Genomic DNA, 21345 nt, shown 5'->3' with positions numbered 1-21345 from the left:
TGTATTTATTTTACTAAGTTAACTATGGATGGGTTTAAATATAAATCCGTCATGCGTCGTCTCTTGTTGTTCTCGTCGTCTAACCAGTTTTATTGGTTTATTTCAAAAATGACAGGTCATATTTCAGATTTTATTGGTTTCACGGAACGATGAACGACAAACGGACGTCGATCCGTATGAACTCACCTTTAGATTTTTGAAGTTTGTCAGAGTCTTGCCAAATTATAGGTTATAATTTTGTGTCAACTTATGTCAAATACCCTGCATTTTGGAAGATATATTAGAATACCCTGTATTTTGATTCGTGTTTTTACGTGTGTTTTGTGTCTTTTGAAGTCAAGTGGAGGAGAAATCGAGGGAAAATTAACTCTAGACCCACAGCACAGTTTATAGTTAATACTTGCTGCCCAGGGAGAAAGTCTTATACACCAATAAAGTTACCATCAATAAAGTTTGTATATCATCTCGTCGTAGATAAGTGCATCTCGTATATGGTATAAGGATCGTACTAAACATATACCAAAAACTGGAGTAGCTGTAAAATGACACGATAGGTAAATTATGGATTTTAGTACTAGAGAAAAATAATGTCAAAAGGTACTGGTTTAAAAAAAATAAGATTAAAGTTAATTAACCAACCAAGGTATCAAATTTGGTAAGTGTTATTAATAATAAAAGAGTTTGTTTTATTTATTCCTGTGGACTATTACAAATTTGTATTTGTACATAAGTTGTATTGATAAATATAATAATAAATACGGGAAGTTTCTTGAAGCTTGAAAGTCAGGAATAGTTCTTTTTTATATTTTTTGGGTATGTGGTGTTTTGTTCTTGTTTGTTTTGTATTAACACATACCGTTTTTTTAATAAAATAACTCGATTACATTTTTTCAGTTTTATAAGTTTTTCACAATATTTTGAAGTATTTAATCACTTGTCAGTCAAATTTTAAATATAAAGGGAAATTAAAACAACTTTCGGTGCACGTCATCAATGACACCATGCGTCGTCTTATGGAATTTTCTGGTGGTCGTATATGTGCGCAACCGCAAAGTTATTTTAATTTCTCTATATATTAATTTCCTGCTATGCGTTCCAATTGTACCAACTTATTTCTTTGTAAAATAAAATACACTAGTTTAAAATTAAAATGACAGACACATCTATCACTGTCAAGGATCTTGCCGTTGGACAGACTATATATTCAACTAATTAAGATCATTATAAAAGTTACATAAATAAAATAAAATTGCAAAATTTTGAGTACAATAAATTTAATTTAGAAAACATTTTACTTAACACTTAGGTTGTCAATTATTGTTATGCTTTGTCTGGTTTGGCTTGCTTCTTTCTTTTCGATTAGCCCTAAACAAGAAGGACTATAGAATGCTGAAGGAATACGATTTTCTTTTGGCAACTCGGTCATACAGGTGTACGGTTGTTCAAAGATGTCGTAGGGTATAAAGTCGTGAGGAACTGGCCATACCCTATCTAAAAATTAGTAAATTTTATACAGTATGTCCCCGGATTGTCTTTGCAAGAGGAAACAGTTTTTTATTAGTGATATTTTGAGAAAAATGCATTCTTGATTCAAATTTTTTACTTCTTCTAAAATGGTTAATCCCGTTAATACTTTTACAAATTTTCATGCAGTTTTAGAGAAAATGAAAAAAAAAACGTTATTATAATATTAGTTTTGAAAAACGTCATATTTTTTGCTATTGTTAAAGTATCTGGGGGCATGGTTAGGTTCTAGGGTTCTAGTCAAACTTCTTTAACTTCGCCAGTGACTCACTCGCCGTCATCAAAATTCTACGATACTTCTAGATGTGTCACTAACTTCAAATTTCGAATTTTAAGTAGCTTTAAGCATATAATGGCAGGAAAAAATGAAAAATCTCGAAATATCCTTATGAATCAACAGTTAGCTGTCTAGTCGCTACCTGTAACCGACTTTCCGGTGATGGTAATACGGGGATCGGTGATAGAATTGTTTTAAAAATTTGGATTTTTATATAAAGGCACCTGCTCCATCTCTCTAAAAAATTATCAGCATTACAGTGTTGCCGGATCATTTGAAAAGTGGTAGCATCTTTGTTATTTTAAATAAAACACCCAGTATATTATTACATTTTTGGAAACTACTTTTATATCTCATAATTTTTCTATTATACAAACCTATACGTATCTCTAATAGTTTTCGAGATAAAAAAATAAAATATGTGTAAAATTGACAAAAACATGATTTTGAATAAGCATTGGTAAAATTATGAATTGAACATTTTTAAAGTTGATATTTAGGTTATAACGAAAGTCGTAAACATAAGTTGTTAGAAAACTAGAATTAATTAATTTGATATTATCTGAATTTATACGATAACTCAAAGTTTATGAATTATTGCTAGTCAAATTTCTTTAATATTATTTTGAATGACATATTACCCTAGAAAAAAATTGGCGCCGGGAGGCACGTATAGCCGCCCATACTAAAATATGTTAATAAAAAGTTGGTAGGCAGTTCTTTTAGTTTAAACTACGGAAACACGGAATATTTCAAAAACTGCGACTTTGACTGATTTTGATGTTATTACAAATTTTGTTGCAAATATTATTCCTAATCTTAAATTGAAAACCTCGTTTCGCTAGTTACTGTAATTTTGGAGTTACAATTTTTTAAAATTTTTAACCCCCTCCCATACCCCCCTACCAACCCTCCACCCCACCAAAAACTAGGCCATTAGTTTTTCTAGATTCTCGGGTGCCACAGTATTTTTGTGCCAAATTTGGTTAAAATCGGTTTAGCGGTTTTTGAGTTATCGTGTTACAGACGGACAGACGGACAGACAGACAGACACCATGAAAATATTTTGTATTTAGGTCATTTATGACACAAATAACTTATTTTGAGTGAAATTAAAAAAACTTTTTTTGTCGATCTTAATAGCCTACCATACCTGTTGGTATGGGTCGGCTAAAAATAGGAGGATAACCTACAAAAAGAAATGAGATCCCATCAAAAACATAGAATGTAAAAAAATGCCAAGTCTCGCAACACAATTCTTCCACCATAAAAAGTTGTTAGATCTCATGTATACCTAATACCAAGTCAGTTTATTTTATTTAGTCTCTCTTTAATCACCTATTCAACAATTTTGTTATAAATTTGAAAAGTATGATCGGGATTAACCATTTTTCATATTTTACAACAGAAAAATTTTAAGGAAGTCATTCATTCATTTTTCTCAAAACTTGACGCCGTTTGTTTTTTCGATCATACGGTCGTATTCGACCATGTACTTGTACGATCATACTATGTACAGGGTGGTCGAAATTAGTCTGTTTTAACAGAGAAAACCTATTTCCTGACTAGATAGAGCAAAACCGACATAGATGTCATGGGCTCGATTTCTGAGATACGTTTAATGGCGTAAACCGCCTGTTGATATTTTCACTGCCAACAGAGATACGGGGTCTTTTTGAATTTTTTACCATTTTGAAAATTGCCCAGTGGCGGATACAGAGGGGGGGGGGCATGGGGCCCGGGCCCCCCTAAAATCTATAAATTGGGTTAAATATTAGGCTTTTGGGTTAAAAATGACGACCTAAAAAGCATATTCTACACAATTTTTTTTTGGGCCCCCCCTAAAATAATTTCCTGTATCCGCCCCTGAAATTGCCTATAACTTTTTTATTTCGCGAAATAATATAATTCTGTAAAAACGTTCACTTTTTTAAGCACAATCCAGTGGCTAGTAGTTAGTTTTTTTCTATGCTTGCTCTTTTTGTCAGATAGAATAAAAAATATAATTTTTTAAATGGAGATCATAGTCGGCTATGAACTTAAAAAAATGCTGGCGTTTAACCCTTTTCAACGATATAATGTTATGGGTATTTATTTCTAAGAATGAGAGAAATATTAAGGTTTTATTTTTATATCGAAGGGGGGTTTGATTTTGAGTTGACCAATTTGCCTAATTATTTTTTATCATAATTTAATATTCTATATTATTATTTATCTGCATAATTAAATACTTTTGAAAATGTATTAACATTCTATTATTATTAGTAATTGTAATTATTAGTATTAGTAATTACAACTAAAATCGATACAATAAACAAAGAACAAAACTAAAAAAACGTATTTTTTGAGTGACGAATATAGTTTTCTAAAAAAATCAAAGATTTTCAAATTGAGCACCTCCTTGTTGAATATACAATAAACATATTTTGCGCACAGAGTTACAACGATTTATTAGGCGAATTGGTTTAATAAGTCCAAAAGCTTGCCTAGTAGCACAGAATATCTAGCTACGCAACAGAAGCCTCGTTACATGTATAAAATTGTAGGTAGCAAAAGGAGACAGGCTTTAAAAGCCTGTCTCCAAATCAGATATTTTGATGTGGTAGTTTCGCTACTACATAATAGAGGGCAATAAATTTAAAAGAAAACAGTTTTCTACAAACAAAATTTAAAAGAATTTTGTGCAGTGTTGCCATTGTGTAATTCATATCGTAATACTCCTGATAAAGCTTACCTTCAAATTTTGCCACATCATTTAAACATATTAAAATAGATCAGAGCTGTTTTTTCAGTTTGCCATGTTAGATGGAATTAAATCTTATGAGCTAAATTACAATCACTTCTGACGTTTGATTGTATAATTGAATCCTGAATTTTCATTATTTTAAATGGGTGCCCCCATATTTTATTACATACTTAAATTTTCTGTAAAATTTTATGAATTTTGATATTAGACACTCTATATCTAACATAACCGTTTTTGAGAAAAAAAATATTTAAAATTTTTGGACGAAAAAAACTACCTGTCAAAAAAATGTGTATAGGCTAAACGTCATAATTACCACAGCCACTGTGCCATAAAGAGAAGACATGTGGCTATCTATTAACAAAAATTAAATTGTTTGAATATCATATAATAATGGCCGCAGGTGTCATGAAATTGAGCAATTAAAAAATTATAAATTATTTTTTTCGAATGGAAACTCACTTTTTTTATTTCATTAGTGAAAAGGCTTTTAAATTCGTTACTTTTTGACTATACATGTTCCTATAACTAAAATAAATCGATTTTAAGTTATTTAAGATTTAGTTTGAAAACGTATATTTATCTTGATTTTATCTAGCTTCCTTTGACATTAAGTGTCAAACAGTCAAACAATTTATTTCCATCTGTCAGAAAACGAATTATTTGAATTTTCTATATTATAAATACTGCTGCCTTCAGAGTTTAAAAAGTGTATTTATAAAAATATATCTCGTTTTTTCGCTCTTTAGTGATATCTTAGAGTTGATATTATCAATTATATTATTAATAATATACCGTAGGATCGAAAAAAAACAGCGCAAAGTTGGCTTAGAAATGATGATTGATAACATACTGCTTTTTGAACAAAGTGTCACAATTAGTGATGAGTGAAATATTGGTAACTGTGACTTTATCACTGATATTCTATAATCACAGTCACGGCCTGTGATTGATTTGAAAATAAACGGTGACTTGCTAAAGCGTGACGATTACAGTTAATTGTGATTTCTCTGGTAACGAGAAAATACTTCACAGAGCGGGACGTCGCGGTCGCGAACGCAGCTGCCGATAAGTGATTTAATTTTTTATGTATTTTATATTTTATTACTATTTTCTATGACTACGAATCGGTTTGGTTCCTTTTTAGTTTAGCAGGTTTTTTTAAACCCAAACATAAAGTTTTACCTTTATACTGTTTATTTTTTTTTTAGAAACTTCATTTTTTATACATTTCGTTTATTTTAATACAAAGGAAGATATTAAATTTGTTGTTTATCGTATTACTTATCTCGTGTTGTTAAGTTTCGTTCGTTATGGTTATGAGCATATTGCATATTTTATTCTTTTCCCGTTGGTTTCTTTAAATAAAAAAATTGTTTTATGTTAATTTTTTAATATACCTTTTACCCACTGTTTAGTGTTTTCTATTTCAGCGGCCTTGGATAAAGGACAAATAAAAATTAGTATAACAACAACAACAGAATCGTATCATTCGTATCGTATCTTATATTTAAGCCGTGATTGTGCTTTCGGATTCATAATCATAAAGTCGCAGTCACAGTTAAGAGTCACAGATAATACAAAGTCGCTGTCACAGGTAAGCCTGTGAACAGAAAATCACTGTTTGGCTCATCACTAGTCACAATATAACATGGCCATCTATTGTTTTACATCACTTGACGTCCACCTATATAGTCATAGGCTACTCGTTAAAATCAAGAAAAATATGCGTTGTAAAACTAAATCTTAAATAACTTATAAACGATTTATTTTAGGTATAGGAACAAGTATAGTCAAAAAGTAATGAATTGCAAAGCCTTTTCAATAGCGAAATAACAAAAGTGGTTTTCCATTTGAAAAAAAAATGATTTATAATAATTTTTTTATCGCCCAATTCCATGACAGCTGCGGCCATTATTATATTGGTGCGTTTAGACTTGAGCACGCACGAGCTGAGCGTGCGCGCACGGCAATCGTTCGCGCTCTTTTCGACGAATGAAATGATCCATTTGTGCGCGCACAGCAGAGTTGTGTTGGTGAAAATAATGGACGACCAAGAAATAGTCGAGGCTGCAGTCATTGTTTGCACAGCTTAATTATTAAAAAGGAGAAAAATCGAAAACATCGTCGCTGGTGGCAAATCCAAATTTTTAGATATCGATATAATTTACTGCAACCACTTAGTGTCTGAGGAGGGCTATGATTAGTTCAAAAACTTTACAAGAATGACCAGGCCCGCCTTTGAATATTTACAAAATTTAATACCACCAAAAATTACGAACAAAAGTTACAAATTTTAGAATAGCAATTTCATTAATATCGACATATTCAAAATTAATTTTATTTACAAAGTCTTGCCATGCGTTTTTTTATTTTTTTATAATACAAGGAATGTTTAACATCCCATAATATAGGCAACTTTTCATATTCTTTAATTAATAATAACGGAGATTCATTGATCCACTCCATAATTTTAATAAAGAAAACGAAAAAAAATCACACACGCACGCACGAACGCAGACAAAACAAATTGCCGGTTCAAATTGAGCGTTCGCGCACACTTAAAATCCCAAAAACCGACACCAAACGGCTCACGTTCGCGGCTGATCGCGCGCAGACAGATTCAGAGTGAGCGTGCGCGCACAGCCGTTTACACTTGAGCATTCGCGGAGGATCAGTGCGTGCGTGCTTAAGTCTAAACGCACCATAAGACATTCAAACAATTTAATTTTTGAAATAGATAGCCGCATAGCTTCTCTTTATAGCACAGTGGCTGTGGTAATCACTAAATTTGACGTTTAGACTATACACATATTTTTGACAAACAGTTTTTTTCGTCCAAAAATTTAAAATATTTTTTTTTTCTCAAAAACCGTTAATGTTAGGTATAGAGTGTTAATATCAAAATTCATAAAATTTTACAAAGAATTGAAGTATGTAATAAAAAATGGGGGCACCCATTTAAAATAAGAAAGTTGTTGTCAACTTCCGGTATTTCCGGAAGTGCCGCCATATAGAAAATATTTTTAATTGATAGATCTCATTGTGAAACAACGATGTGCAAAAAATCTCCGATCTAGATATTGCAGTTCTCTAGAAACTTCTAATGCACGCTCAGCCTGGGATACCCTGTATATAAGGTCTTTTAATTTCCCCCATAAAAAAGTCGATAGGAGTTAAATCACAGAATCTAGCAGGCCAAGATATGTGCCCCTTGTTCCAACCCAATTCTCTCTAAATTCTCCATTTAATAGTTCAGTTGTAACCCTGGCGTTTTAATTGTAATTGGTAGTACTAATATAGAATGTTGATTTACCTTTTCAAAAGTTTTTAATTCTGCAGATAAATAATAATATAGAATATTAAATTGTGATAAAAATAATTAGGCAACTAGGTCATAACACAAAATCAAGGCCCGCTTCGATACAAAGATAAAAAACTTAATATTTCCCTCATTCTTAGAAATAAATACACATAACTTTATATCGTAAAATCGGGTTAAACGCCAGCTTTTTTTTAAGTTCATAGCCAACTATGATTTCCATTTAAAAAATTATATTTTAATTATTTCTGACAAAAAGAGCAAGTATAGAAAAAACTGAGTAAGCCACTGGATTGTGCTTAAAAAGTACCTTAAGAACGTTTTTACAGAATTTTATTATTTCGCGAAATACAAAATATCAGTATCTCAGTTAACAGTGAAAATATCAAGAGGCGGTTTACGTCATTAAACGTATCTCAGAAATCGAGCCCATGACATCTATGTCGGTTTTGCTCTATCTAGTCAGGAAATCTAAGAAGGTTTTCTCTGTTAAAACAGACCAATTTCGACCACCCTGTACTTGTCAAAAATAATTAGGATACGCCAATTTTATGAATTTTACTTATTTGTCTCAACCCTGATTTCAGAAAATACAGAATACTATATTGTGAGATATCTATTAAATAAAAACCATTGACACATTTTGTTAAAACAACATATGAAATCTGGATCTCATGACATGACATGAACTCTATTATTAAATAATAAGAATAATAATTAGAATAACTATTTACATGAGAGCTAATAATATTTTTAGACAATACCTATTAATAATTATTAATGAGGTTTTGATAGATATATTTTAAATATTTTTGAATTATATCATAATAAAAATTTATTTATAAATATCTTACCTTTATAAATGTCTCTCATTGGTACTACCCCATACATACTACTATATTCTCTAAGCGGCATAGTGAAAGACGTCTTAATTGCAAAATCTAATAATTCGTATTCTGGCAAATACATTATGTATTCTTTCTGGGTGGACCTTCCAGTTAGTTGGCTCATTGACATTTGAATGGAAGCTTCGTGATATATTAGTGATGGCGAGTCATTCGTAATATTACTACTTGCTGACACTGACTAAACAAAATAATACTATAACCGTTATAGATATAGAAACATATCAGCTAAGCAACTTAAGTCTGGACCCAACTAGCAACACGCCAGGCCACGCCTTATCCCACGTATAGCGACGTGTGTAAAGAGTGTACACATTTGTATAATGCCATGTGATGACACGCTTATTAAATAGTATAAAAAAGTATTATCGTCAAAAGTTATCAGTGTTGTCTCGGGAACGATGCTTGATACAGCATCAGCAGTCCGTCTAATAATGAATTTTTTTCAAGAAGAATTTAGAAGAATGTACAATATATTATATAAACTTATCTGTAAGTTTTAAGAGTCTCCCTATCTCTCCCCATGGTTCATGGCGCATCTTCTATTCTCTATATTGAGCGGAAAGTACAACATCCATTCCTGTTGATTTTGTTCAGTAAGATTGCCCTCGCACGATAAAATCATTGCATAAAATAGAAAAGAAGATAGCTTCGGGGCTAGAGAGGCAAGCGGAGAACAACACGCCTTTACACGCGTCGGTAAGGTCAGGGACTTTTGAATCGTCCCATCACACGTGTGATAGCGTGGGATAGCGTGGCGTGGTGTGGACCTATAGTGTGTACGCAACACTTTAATTAAACGGAAAAATAAACACACAAAACCTCGTTGCATCGTGTTGCGTGGCATGACATTTGAGATAGAAACAGAATAACACGTATATACCGGGCGCGTCTCAAAAGTGGCTCACCCCTATAACTTTTTTATTTTTTCAGTTAAAAAAAAACGATATTTGGTATGTTAGTATATATGACATAAATTAGGATTGATTGACGTATTCAATTGTTTTCGGTCACTTCCTGTTTCACCGGAAATGACTACAACTTTTGATTTTTAAATGGCACCCTCGGTATTTTTTTACTTTATTCGATAGAAAATGACACTCTGAATAGAATGACATATCAAATGTCAACTTATATGTCATTCTATTCAGAATGCCATTTTCTATCGAATAAAGTAAAAAAAAATACCGAGGGTGCCATTTAATAATCAAAAGTTGCAGTCATTTCCGGTGAAACAGGAAGTGACCAAAAACAATTGAATACGTCAATCAATACTAATTAATATCATATACTAACATATCAAATCTCGTTTTTTATCTAAAAAAATAAAAAAGTTATAGGGGTGAGCCACTTTTTAGACGCACCCGGTATACGAGAGCACAACATAATATGTAAATTAAAACAGTAACAGTATATGTATAACTTAATTTCAGCTTCTAATCCTATGCTGATATTGCTAATCTTGTTAGGGAAACGTGTATCTACACATTAAGGGCTCGAACTCACTGACGACCAGGTCGCAACGACCTCTGGCCGTCGGCTAGCCGGATGTATTGCGTTTATAGCTGCGGCCAGATGAACGACCAGTTTCAACAGAGTTGTCAAATCTAACGATTTTTTACGTTTTACCAATTAGAAAATATTGTTTCAGAAATGTTAAAATATCCGAGTTAACTAAAAAGCGAAGTTGCTATTCATGAGCTTATTAAATGTTCTAATATTAAATAATGCATTTAAAATATTCTTGGATTTTTCGTTAATAAATACTGGTGTGGTAAATGGAGTAAGTAAAATCTCCAACCCCGACTATACGATTACGTCGTTATTTCCATGTTTTTCAAATCCGCGATGCCTGCTATTCCATCAGTCGTTTCATAACAGAATATTCTACATCCTACATCTATATAATTTAATATGTGTAGAGTGAGACATGTAACTTGTGAGATTTTCAGCATTATATCAATAAAGGACAAAAACAGTATTGTTCCTAAAGGTGCGTCCAGACTTGAACAAGCAGAATAGGGGGCACAAAAAGCATTGTGTACGCGCGACCGACAAAAAGGGAGATATTCTGTTTCTTTTTTCTACTGATATGGACTTCTACTGAAGGTTCTTATCGACTTTAGAAGTAAACATTAGAGCCATCGTAAAAAAAAGGTCGTCAGACACTGGCTCTAAATATAAGCAGGTAGAGAGTCTAGGCAGGTAGAGAGCAGGTCCAATTATTTCAATGTTTGCAATATAACGAAGAATCTACAACAGTAATTACTTCTATTTTTATGAATGTTTAAGTTACTTTCTTATTTTTTTTTCAAAATAATGTATCTAGTAGAAATATAGTCTAACGAACCCTGTTTGAAAAACGTTAATTTAAAATACAGTTGTCCTCCTTGTACATGACTACAATACAACTAAAAAAAAATTTAATAAAAAAAAACAAGTGGTTGTAGAAAAACTTTATTTTTTTTATTTTTTAACATCGAAACTCAAAGGTATAATAACAGGTATCATACCAACCATAAATAGAGTTGGTATGTCATTTAAAAATGTTTTGAGTTTTTACTAGAATCGACCCTTGATAAAAAAAGGGATTAGATTTAAGTTTACCTTTGATCCAGTCTGTATACTATTTCTTTGGATTTTCTGCACGTGTGCAAAAACTACACTAAAACACTATATCTTATAGAAAATAAAATATTGTGCCTTGAATTTGAGGGATTTCATCTGAAAAATTATTAATTTTGAAGAAAACCGGCAACAAGCGGCAGAAAATAATAATATTTCCGTGCAGTCTTCTGGTCGCAACGACCAACGGACGGCCAGGACGTTAGTGTATGCTATATCATTTGATTTAATGGTTTTAGAGGTAGCTGCGGCCTGGCCGGTGCGACCTGGTCGTCAGTGTGTTCGAGCCCTAAAACAAAATGTTTTGGTATGTTGTTGTGGTAAACAACCATGTAACCTAACACCAAAAATTCCAACCCAAATGTTGCATTAAGCAAAATAAGTTTCTTTTTTCAAGAAATTGTTTTTAAAATTACCTGCATAGACTTCTCTCGCTCATCGATTTTTGTTTGATCATCAGCATAATTACTACATAAGAAATAAATTTTCTTAATAAAGTTATATATAAATCTGGCGCTATATTGTAAATCGGCCTCGATGTCTAATTTCTCAAGCAGTTTTGCTGGTTTACTGGTATAAGACATCCAACCATCAATAAATCTCTGCAAATATTAAAGACCAGGTATAATTAAAATAAATAGGCAATATTTTTAACCTCCGCTTTATAACGAATGTATAAATGACTCTATTTCAGATATCATGTTATTTTTTGATTAGTTTATGACTGAGATACGAGGGGAGTCGAAAAATGCATCAATTTTATTCGCTTTGTATTTCAAGAACTAAGAGGGCAACGACAAATTGGTGTACCGGGTGTCCCACTAAGAATAGCTCTCGGCTATATCTCGGAAAGTATTAGCCGTAGGGCCTGCGGAAAAAAAATATTTATAACTAAAGAGACTATGAGAAATTGCTGGAAATTATTTTCAAGTTTGTAGAACAACCGCTAGGGGGCGCAACTGCAACAAAAAATAAGAAAATGAAGTTTTTACATAATTTTGCCTAGATAATGTGTACTATAAGTAATAGCTTCATAATCTTCAGTAAATTTTGAATATTTTTTGTTAGAACCATTTTCCCCTATCTACCAAAATAAAGTGGTGGGGGGAGATTAGATCTGTTTTTATTTAAATTTTAATATCTCCGGACTGGATGATCGGAATCCAACAAGCGAGGGCTCGTTTTAAAGAGCGTTTCTTACTCTATATTGTACGATATAAACAATAATAATAAGCTTTTGAACGTAGACGCTAGGGGGCGTTGTCTTACAATTTAACAAGCATTGCGCGTTTTTTCAAAAAAATAAATGCGATAGTATATGTAATTTTAGCTGATAGTAAAGAGTAATAAAAGCTTAAAAAGTCAGCAAAAACCGCATCTTGATATCTTTTTTCAAACCAAAGTTATTAGCAAAATTATAATAAATACGAAAATATAAGCACTTAATTACCTTATTTTTCTAACACGGTATTACTAGGCCTCTTGATTATGAACATTCTGACAAAAAATAAGATAGAAATGATTAGATTATTCTAAACTCGACAATATACCAGAATACAATAATACCAGATGTATTAATATCTAATAATTAAGATATCAATGACAGTTAATAAGAAAGGACGCGACGCCTCAGTGAAGTCATGGTAGGCTTTGGAAAAAAGTTGCTTTTGACGTAATAGTATAAACGTCAAAGTGTCATTAGATCAACATTTTGATAGTCTTAGTAGCGTTTTTTCTCTGTTGAAGAAAGGCAATTTTAGAAAACCAATCAAAAGATAAAAAAAAAGGCTGCTGAGACTATCAAAATGTTGATATAATAATACTTTGATGCTTAAACTATCCGTTTAAAAGCAATTTTTTCAAAAGCCTACCATGAATTCACTGAGGTGTCGTTTCTTATCCACCGTCATTGGTATCTTAATTATTAGATATTAATACACCTAGTATTATGGTTTTCTGTTAGTATTATGGTTCGTTGTCGATATCTTGAATAAAATAATCTTTTCTATATTATTTTTTATATGTCCAATCAAGAGGGCTAGTGATACCGTGTTAGAAAAATAAGGTAATTAAGGACTTGTATTTTCGTATTTATTATAATTCTGCTAATAACTTTGGTTTGAAAAATGATATCAAGATGCGGTTTTTGCTGACTTGTTAAGCTTTTATTACTCTTTACTATCAGCTAAAATTACATATACTACCGCATTTAATTATTTTGAAAAAACGCGCAATGTTTGTTAAATTGTAAGACAACGCCCTCTAGCGTCTACGTTCAAAAACTTATTATTATTGTTTATATGGCGCAATATAGAGTAAGAAACGCTCTTTTAAACGAGCCCTCGCTTGTTGGATTCCGATCATCCAGTCCGGAGTTATTAATATTTAAATAAAAACAGATATAACCTCTCCCCACCACTTTATTTTAGCAGATAGGGGAAAATGGTTCTAATAAAAAAGATTCAAAATTTACTGAAAATTATGAAGCTATTATTTATAGTATATCGTATCTAGGCAAAATTTCTTAAAAATTCCATTTTGTTATTTTCCATAACAATTACGCCCTCTAGTGGCCGTCCTAAAACTTGAAAATAATTTCCAGCAATTTCTTATGGTCTCAGTCATAGACTTAAAATAAAATATAGACTGAGCATCTCATTCATAAATAGCTGGAACATACGGTCAGACACTGTCTTGTTATTGTTTTAGGTTATAACGAGTGCGACCCGAGCGATAGATAGGTTGTCTCTGTCGTAACGGTCGTTCCCTGACGACTCTGCCGAGAAACACAACACTGTCTTTCGTTTCTCAAGTACACCTGAACTCTCCGTATCATAGCCGGGTATTTTTTTTTATTTTAATGAAGCTATAATTAAATTAAAAATATATCGTATTTAAACTTTTTTATATTTTATTAAGATTTAGGACAGGTTTTTTAAATAAAAGTTTAGAAAAAACGTCTTAGAGTCCAAAAAGGATAAAAATAATAAAATACACGTTATAGAAGAAATTTTATAATCGAAATTACGTAATTTTTGAAATGAATAATAAATTATTAATTTTAGTCAAACATTTACAACCCCTAATATTAATCAAAACAGGATCTATTCCACAGATATAATAAAATCGGCGACAGGGAGAGAAAAAAAAATATGATTGTCGTAATTTTTTTTTCTGGTTAAGTGATGTCTTATGTAAATTAGAGAAAACATAAATCTGTTTCATTAAAGCAAGGAAGGTGATAGGAAGTGGATAAAATAAAAACTACATTTATTTAACTCGGTACTGTCTTTATTATACCGGGTGCGTCCCAAAACTGGCTCATCCCCATAATTTTTTTATATTTTCAAATAAAAAAACAAGATTTAGTATGTTAGTATATGACATAAATTAGGATTGATTGAAGCATTCAATTGTTTTTGGTCACTTCCTGTTTCACCGGAAATGACTGTAACTTTTAATTTTTAAACGGCACCCTCGGTATATTTCTACTTCATTCGATAGAAAATGACACTCTGAATAGAATGACATATCATATGTCAACTTTTGACATTTTCGCATATGGTTTAATTGTAATTGTAACACGCGGTTCATAACGACAATTTGACTCGAAATACCAAGTGTGTGGTATCAATATATTCATAAAAAAATGCTTTTTCCAAATATGCTAATGAGTCACCCTTGTTCCATTTGAAAAAATTGACATATATATGATTAAAAATATGATTTGTACATCTTTTAACCGGCCTAGACAAGACACGAAACCCATTAGACGATCAAAACTATTTTTCCAAGGCTCCTTGATTAAAAATTAGTGTTTTTAACAACACCATGGCACCCTGGATTGAAATTTAAAATAGGATTTGTTTTTAAGCGACAATGTCAAAAGTTGACATATGATATGTCATTCTATTCAGAGTGTCATTTTTTATCGAATAAAGTAGCAATATACCGAGGGTGCCTTTAAAAATCAAAAGATGTAATCATTTCGGTGAAACAGGAAGAGACCAAAAACAATTGAATACGTCAATAAATCCTAATTTATGTCATATACTTACTAACATACAAATCTGTTTTTATTATCTGAAAAAATAAAAAAGTTATAGGGGTGAGCCTTTTGAAACGACCCAGTATATTAAAAAATATTGTTTTATAATGTAATATCATTTTAAAATTCTTGTATGTTATTTTCGATTCTGAAGATAGTTTTAGAATAAACCGGAATATATTTTTAATAAAAACATTATTAATTATTAACAGAGTTATAATTATGATTAATTATGATAATGTAATGTAAGAGAAAAAATTCAGATTTTACATTTTACTAAAATATTATCTAAATAAGCGCCTTTCTACAACAACGTCACTGACTCCTAATGGATAAATTGAGAGTTGCCTACCGGTCAAAAGTCGTTTCAAGACTTAAATGGATTATTTAAATCAAATTTCTTGCAAATTTGGCACTGGCGAACCATATTTTATAGTTCTTGAACAGAATAAGTCAATAAAATAAACACTTAAGGACTACAAGCTAAGAAAATGCGTTAATACAGCCGGGGAGATAGCGGCAACAAAGCTTTGCCGCACACGTGCGACACGTACTACAAGGTAATAAATGAATGAATAGGCTCCCTCGCCTCTAATCGGTGTTGTCATATTGTAAAGAACTTATCCTTTTTAAACAGTATCCGACTTATAATTTAGTAGTATAATGACTATTTAATACATCTATGGAATATTAATACCTACTTTATTAAACTGTAGTATTAATATCTCAATATATGTGTATAACAAGAAAAAAAATATTGATAATATTAAAGACGTGACAACATAGGCTGGATGAGGAAGGCTCGGTCGACTGTACCCAGAAGTAAACATGTGTACAAAAAAGAATGTTTGTCCGCGTTGAGATGTAAATAGTGTAGTCTATATTTTATTTTAAGTCTATGGTCTCAGTAGTTATAAATATTTTTTTCCGCAAGCTCTGCGACTAATACTTTCCGAGATACAGCCGAGAGCTATTCTCAGTGGGACACCCTGCATAGTAGTGATGGGCATAACGATTATTTTTAGTGAATCGAATCACACGATTCAATTTCTCATATTGAATCGTTCATTTGAACGAACCACATGCACAATTTACGTTTCATAAAAAGAAGAATCGTAACTGGCACTACCGGCGATAATTTGGCCGGACAATTACTTAAGGCACCAGAAAAAGAAATATACAGATCTCTCATTTGTTTTTCAACACTTTACGACACTAGCGTAATTGGATTTATTATTCTACAAATAATATTAAATTATCAATCCAATTTATATATTATTTATTAAAGACTTTTTAATACCAATTTAATATTTTTAGAGCCATATTTTAATTTCGATTTAATAATTGTATAATAAATAGTGATCGAAAAATAAGGCATCCAGTTGGTTTGGAAATGAACGTCGATGACATTGCCCATATAATTTTACATATAAAATGACAGCGATTTTCATTTTATAACAATCGTTGACGCCGTTTTTTTATCATATTGAGCAGAGGCCAACAATATTTATTTGGAGTTGCATAAAAACACCATTTCGTCTTTTAGTCCGACATTTAATGGTTTATAGTCGGTAATATTACTTTAACAAAAATATTAACGTAAAAATTAAATAAGTTTTTTTTGTTGTTAACATTCTTATCGTTTGCATTTTATGCCCATGATGTTTGTTTAGGGCTTTTGTTCAAGTCTAAATATTGGTCTGACTTATGCCTATATAACAGCCGCGTCGTGCCGCACCGTAGAAACGAACGATAGCATTGTGATTCGATTCAATTCTCACGATTCTTTTTTACAGCTCATCGTTTAAATCTTATGGATCGATGCTGGCCACGATTCAATTGAACGAACCGTATTGTAAGCAATGAATCAATTCTCACGACTCTTTGAACGAACGATCGCATTGTGATCCGATTCAATTCTCACGATTCTTTTTTACGGCTCTTTGTTCAAATCTTATGAATCCGTGCTGGCCACCACAAGAAAATGGGACATGCTCTACAAGAAATAAGTAAGTATTGAATATGTATTGATTACCTACCTGATTTATATGAGATATGTGAATTAAAAGCTTCATATTTCCTAGATACGGGGCGTGTTCTGCAGCGACGTCTAACAAATATTTTAAATGTTTGTTCAAGTTATCTTCGTCGCCCTAAAATATATAATATGTATTAGAAATATTTATTAAACCACATTTGGTGATAATTACAAAATATTTCAAAGGAACAATCTAGTGCAAAACTTTCAAGGAACAATCTAAATGAAAACATTAAAGTCTAGGCGTTATGCAATGCTGTAAGGTATGGTATAGGTATATTGTGGTAGTTAGTAATTTGTTTCCTATATTTCTGCACATTAATTGAAAAGTTTTGTCCTGAAGTTTCTGCTATAGGTATTAATGTGTGTTCAAATACCCTGAATGGAATGAAAAGACGAATGGAGTGGAATCCATGATGGAGATCATGAATGGAATCCATGATGGAGTTAAAAAAAGTGTGATGATGGAAGGATGATGGTATCAACATAGATATACAGGGTGAAGTGCAATTTTTTTAGGGTTAGTATATTTGGACCCTAGAAGCACACCTTAAGCAGTTTTTTTAAAAACATGGCCGATTTCATTCATAAAATATCCAGATGTGTGCGATGTTTTATGAAAATATATTAGAAATTTCTATAATATTTTCCAGTAAACTTTATAAAATTGCAGAAGAAGAAGAATGTAGAATGAGTATTGAGTGCCCCCCTTCCTTGACTCATTACACGGTCTATAACCCATAGCCCTGTTGTAGAGGGGACAGGGTATTTCCCATCCTCCTCTGACAACAGTTCTTCCTCCGAGGGTACACAACCTTCCACGGCTGGAGTTTGGCCCTCCGTGCCGCCCTTCACAGTCGATGGGCTTGCCTCCGGCTGAGGAACCCGTGAGGTGGAGGCTGGAGGATCTGTCTCCATTTTCTCCACCCCTTTAACTTGGTCTCTCCTTAGACCTGGTACTGGTGTTGTCCCGTATCTATAATAGAGGATATGTCCCTCTTTCTCTATTGCCTCCTTTTATTTGAGGTCAATTCCTTTTGTGAGGACCTGACACTGGATAAGGCTCAGCAGGTAGGTGGTGTCTTTTTCCTTGCTCCTCGGCAGAAGGACCGTGATGGCCGCCCCTTTAAGGATGTTTTCTCCCTTCACTGCAACCAGTTCCGGCCCCTGCCAATTTTTAAGCTTAGGTGCGATTTCCATCAACCAATTCGCCTATTCCTGAGATACACAATCTATGAGGATCATGCCCACCCGAAAGTGTATCCCCACAAAACGCAGCTGACCCACATTTTGTAGATCGTTGTGTCGCAATCCGATCGCCACTACTTCGTCCAGTATAGCCTCTTCTAGAGACGTTTCCTGGTCGGTGGTCAGAGCAACCTCTCGGAAATCCTTTGGCAGCACCGCCATTTTCATTTGTCCAGCAATAGCGGCAAAGCTGGTATTGCTTATTATAAAATTATTATAATGTAGATATTTATATTGTGTTTAATAATTTCTCAAATATAGTAATATTTGTAAGAAAACTTTTGTTACTAATAATTAATTATAATACGTAATAGGGGCACAAATCAATTTAAAGATATAAAATGCAATATAATAACACCACCACTAGATATTTTAATATTAGTCAATTTTTCTACAATTTCGAGAGACGGGCATAAAACTAGGGGTCACGCTAGCCACTAGAAAAAAATTATGCGCATCGGTAATCGGTTGGGGGGGGGGCTACCGCCTTGTAAGGAAATAGGTAACTCTACTAACGGTAAGGTAACTCTTCACTATTTGAGCTTGACATTGACCTATTTCGCGGATAGTGGATAGTGGATAGCAGTCAAACAACAAAATCCGTTTGTCAGATAATAGTGTAGTTAGCGTTTTAGACTAATATTCGTATAATTTAAACCTATAAAAGCTAATCATACTCACCTCAACCATATGCACAAAATACTGGGAATAGTACAAGAAAAATCCACTTAATTTTTCGATACAATAAGTCTCGTTGCATTTATTTATTATTTGTTGAAATACAGCTGAGGCATCATCGAAGCAGGGGAATTTATGTTCTCCAATGTAAATAATACGATGTAGGTAAGTGTTCTAAAATACCAAAGATCTCTATATGTTTCTTTATTATAATAAACTATGGAATGTCAGTTGCTGCCTGTTATTTTAATTCAAAATCAAATTGCATCAAAAATATTTTTTTTTAAATGGAAAAATACAATTCATAGATAGAGGAAATAAATTTAGATTGGAAAGCCCGTCAAAATATATAATATTTTTGGGTCGCCCCCATTGTAAGCGATCTAGCGCTGCTATAGCTGTTGCTAAGAACAACCGCAAACAATAACTAAAATAATTTTCTCTTGTCAAAATCAGAATCTTCAAAAATTATAAAATCTTTCAAAATTTAAACCGCCCTCATTGAAAAAATACCGAAAAGTGTTTAAAGCGTCCATTCTCAAAGTGATTATTGCTATTTTGTGAGTTTAATTAAAATTTTACTTCCTCAAACCCGTGATAACTGTGAAAAAGTGGGATTAAAAACTAAAAAACTGTGTTGTAAACTGTGAACGCTGTGAAATGCAAAAATCACTGTGGATCGTGGTATAACGTTGGTTTCCAATGTTTCATAGATATTTCAAATACCTAAATGTCCTTATATAAAATAGTTTCTTGCATGCAACACACTGTATTTTATTTATAAAATTAAAATTTTGAAAAAAGAAAATAATAATAAATTTTTCTTAGAAAACTTCATTTTCTAAGAAAAATCGTGTGTCAGGATAGTTCACAGAAGCCCATATTTTAAGATTGCTATAAGTTTTCATTAATTCATTTTTTACCTCAACAGGAAGAGTTGTTGCTTAACTTAAGCTTCATTCAGAACCTCCCAATAAGTGGAATAAATTAGTGGTTTCAATTACACTTTATACTTTTTAGTTTACGATCATTCACAATGTCGAAAAAAAACAATTAAAATTAATAAAATATCCTAACAACAGCTTGCGGTAGTCTGTTGTATCCATAGAGAAAGCATAATATTTAGCTTATAAAACAATCAACTTTTGATTTCTAACCAAAATTTTTCTTGATGGAAGATAATCAAAGGCCAAAATGACATTCCTCGCAAATTTTGAAGTATAATTAATGGAAAAGTCAAAAGTTTGTTAACTTTTTCGACTAATTGAAAATTACTACCACTAATTATAACGTTCTGAATGCTTACATTAAAATTAGGTGAACCAACTTCTACACTAATTGAAACTACTAATTTATCCGGGAGGTTCTGACTGAAGCTTTACCCTTTTAGCTATTTTTAAATTATCCATAAGCACTTGATACATGGAATGCCGTTCTGGTTCCTTAACATCACCAAGATCTTCTAGTTTGAGTTTTGGTTTCTTTTGTGGATAATTTACTTTTACACCTCGTCTCATTTTTATTCTTAGTTGAAATCTGAAGTGACAAAATAAATTCTTTCTATCAAGCTACGGTTACTATGGTAATGTACCTATAGTTATGTTGCTATAGTATTGAAATAATATACCCCGGGATATTTATTTAATCAATAAAGTCTACCTGTGAATCTCCTGTTTCTATAATTTTTAAACAGGGTCTCTAAAAAATAGTATATCTAACTTCGTTCGTAACTCAAAACCAAAAAAAAATTCCAAATTTTTTTTCAAAAAATTCCAAATTTTCAATTTTTTTTTCGCGAAAAAACCCTCATAATAATGTTTCTGGGGTCGACATATACTACCCCTAAAAATATTTGCACTTATTTAAGACTCGCCCTGTATATTTGAAAATCTTTTCATTGGCAATAATTCTTTAAAACATTAGAAATTTTATCT

General features: G+C 32.2%; 1 protein-coding gene across 1 annotated transcript; it reads right to left on the bottom strand.

Annotated features, from left to right (window-relative positions):
- Window positions 1–1243: 1243 nt before the first annotated feature.
- On the bottom strand, window positions 1244–20979 carry LOC115875356. Its single transcript, XM_030890783.1, has 6 exons — window positions 20794–20979; window positions 19415–19585; window positions 17487–17600; window positions 11816–12001; window positions 8724–8955; window positions 1244–1491 (listed from the first exon to the last, which is right to left on the bottom strand). Exons 1-6 carry the CDS (start codon window positions 20926–20928, stop codon window positions 1292–1294), a joined length of 1038 nt encoding a protein of 345 aa, XP_030746643.1. The 5' UTR covers window positions 20929–20979; the 3' UTR covers window positions 1244–1291.
- Window positions 20980–21345: the final 366 nt, after the last annotated feature.

The sequence above is a fragment of the Sitophilus oryzae genome, unplaced genomic scaffold, assembly GCF_002938485.1.
Source record: "Sitophilus oryzae breed Bouriz unplaced genomic scaffold, Soryzae_2.0 scaffold_1375_pilon_pilon, whole genome shotgun sequence".
Taxonomy (NCBI): domain Eukaryota; kingdom Metazoa; phylum Arthropoda; class Insecta; order Coleoptera; family Curculionidae; genus Sitophilus; species Sitophilus oryzae.
The sequence above is the reverse complement of the archived record's forward strand: the minus strand, read 5'-3'. Positions and strand labels throughout refer to the sequence as shown.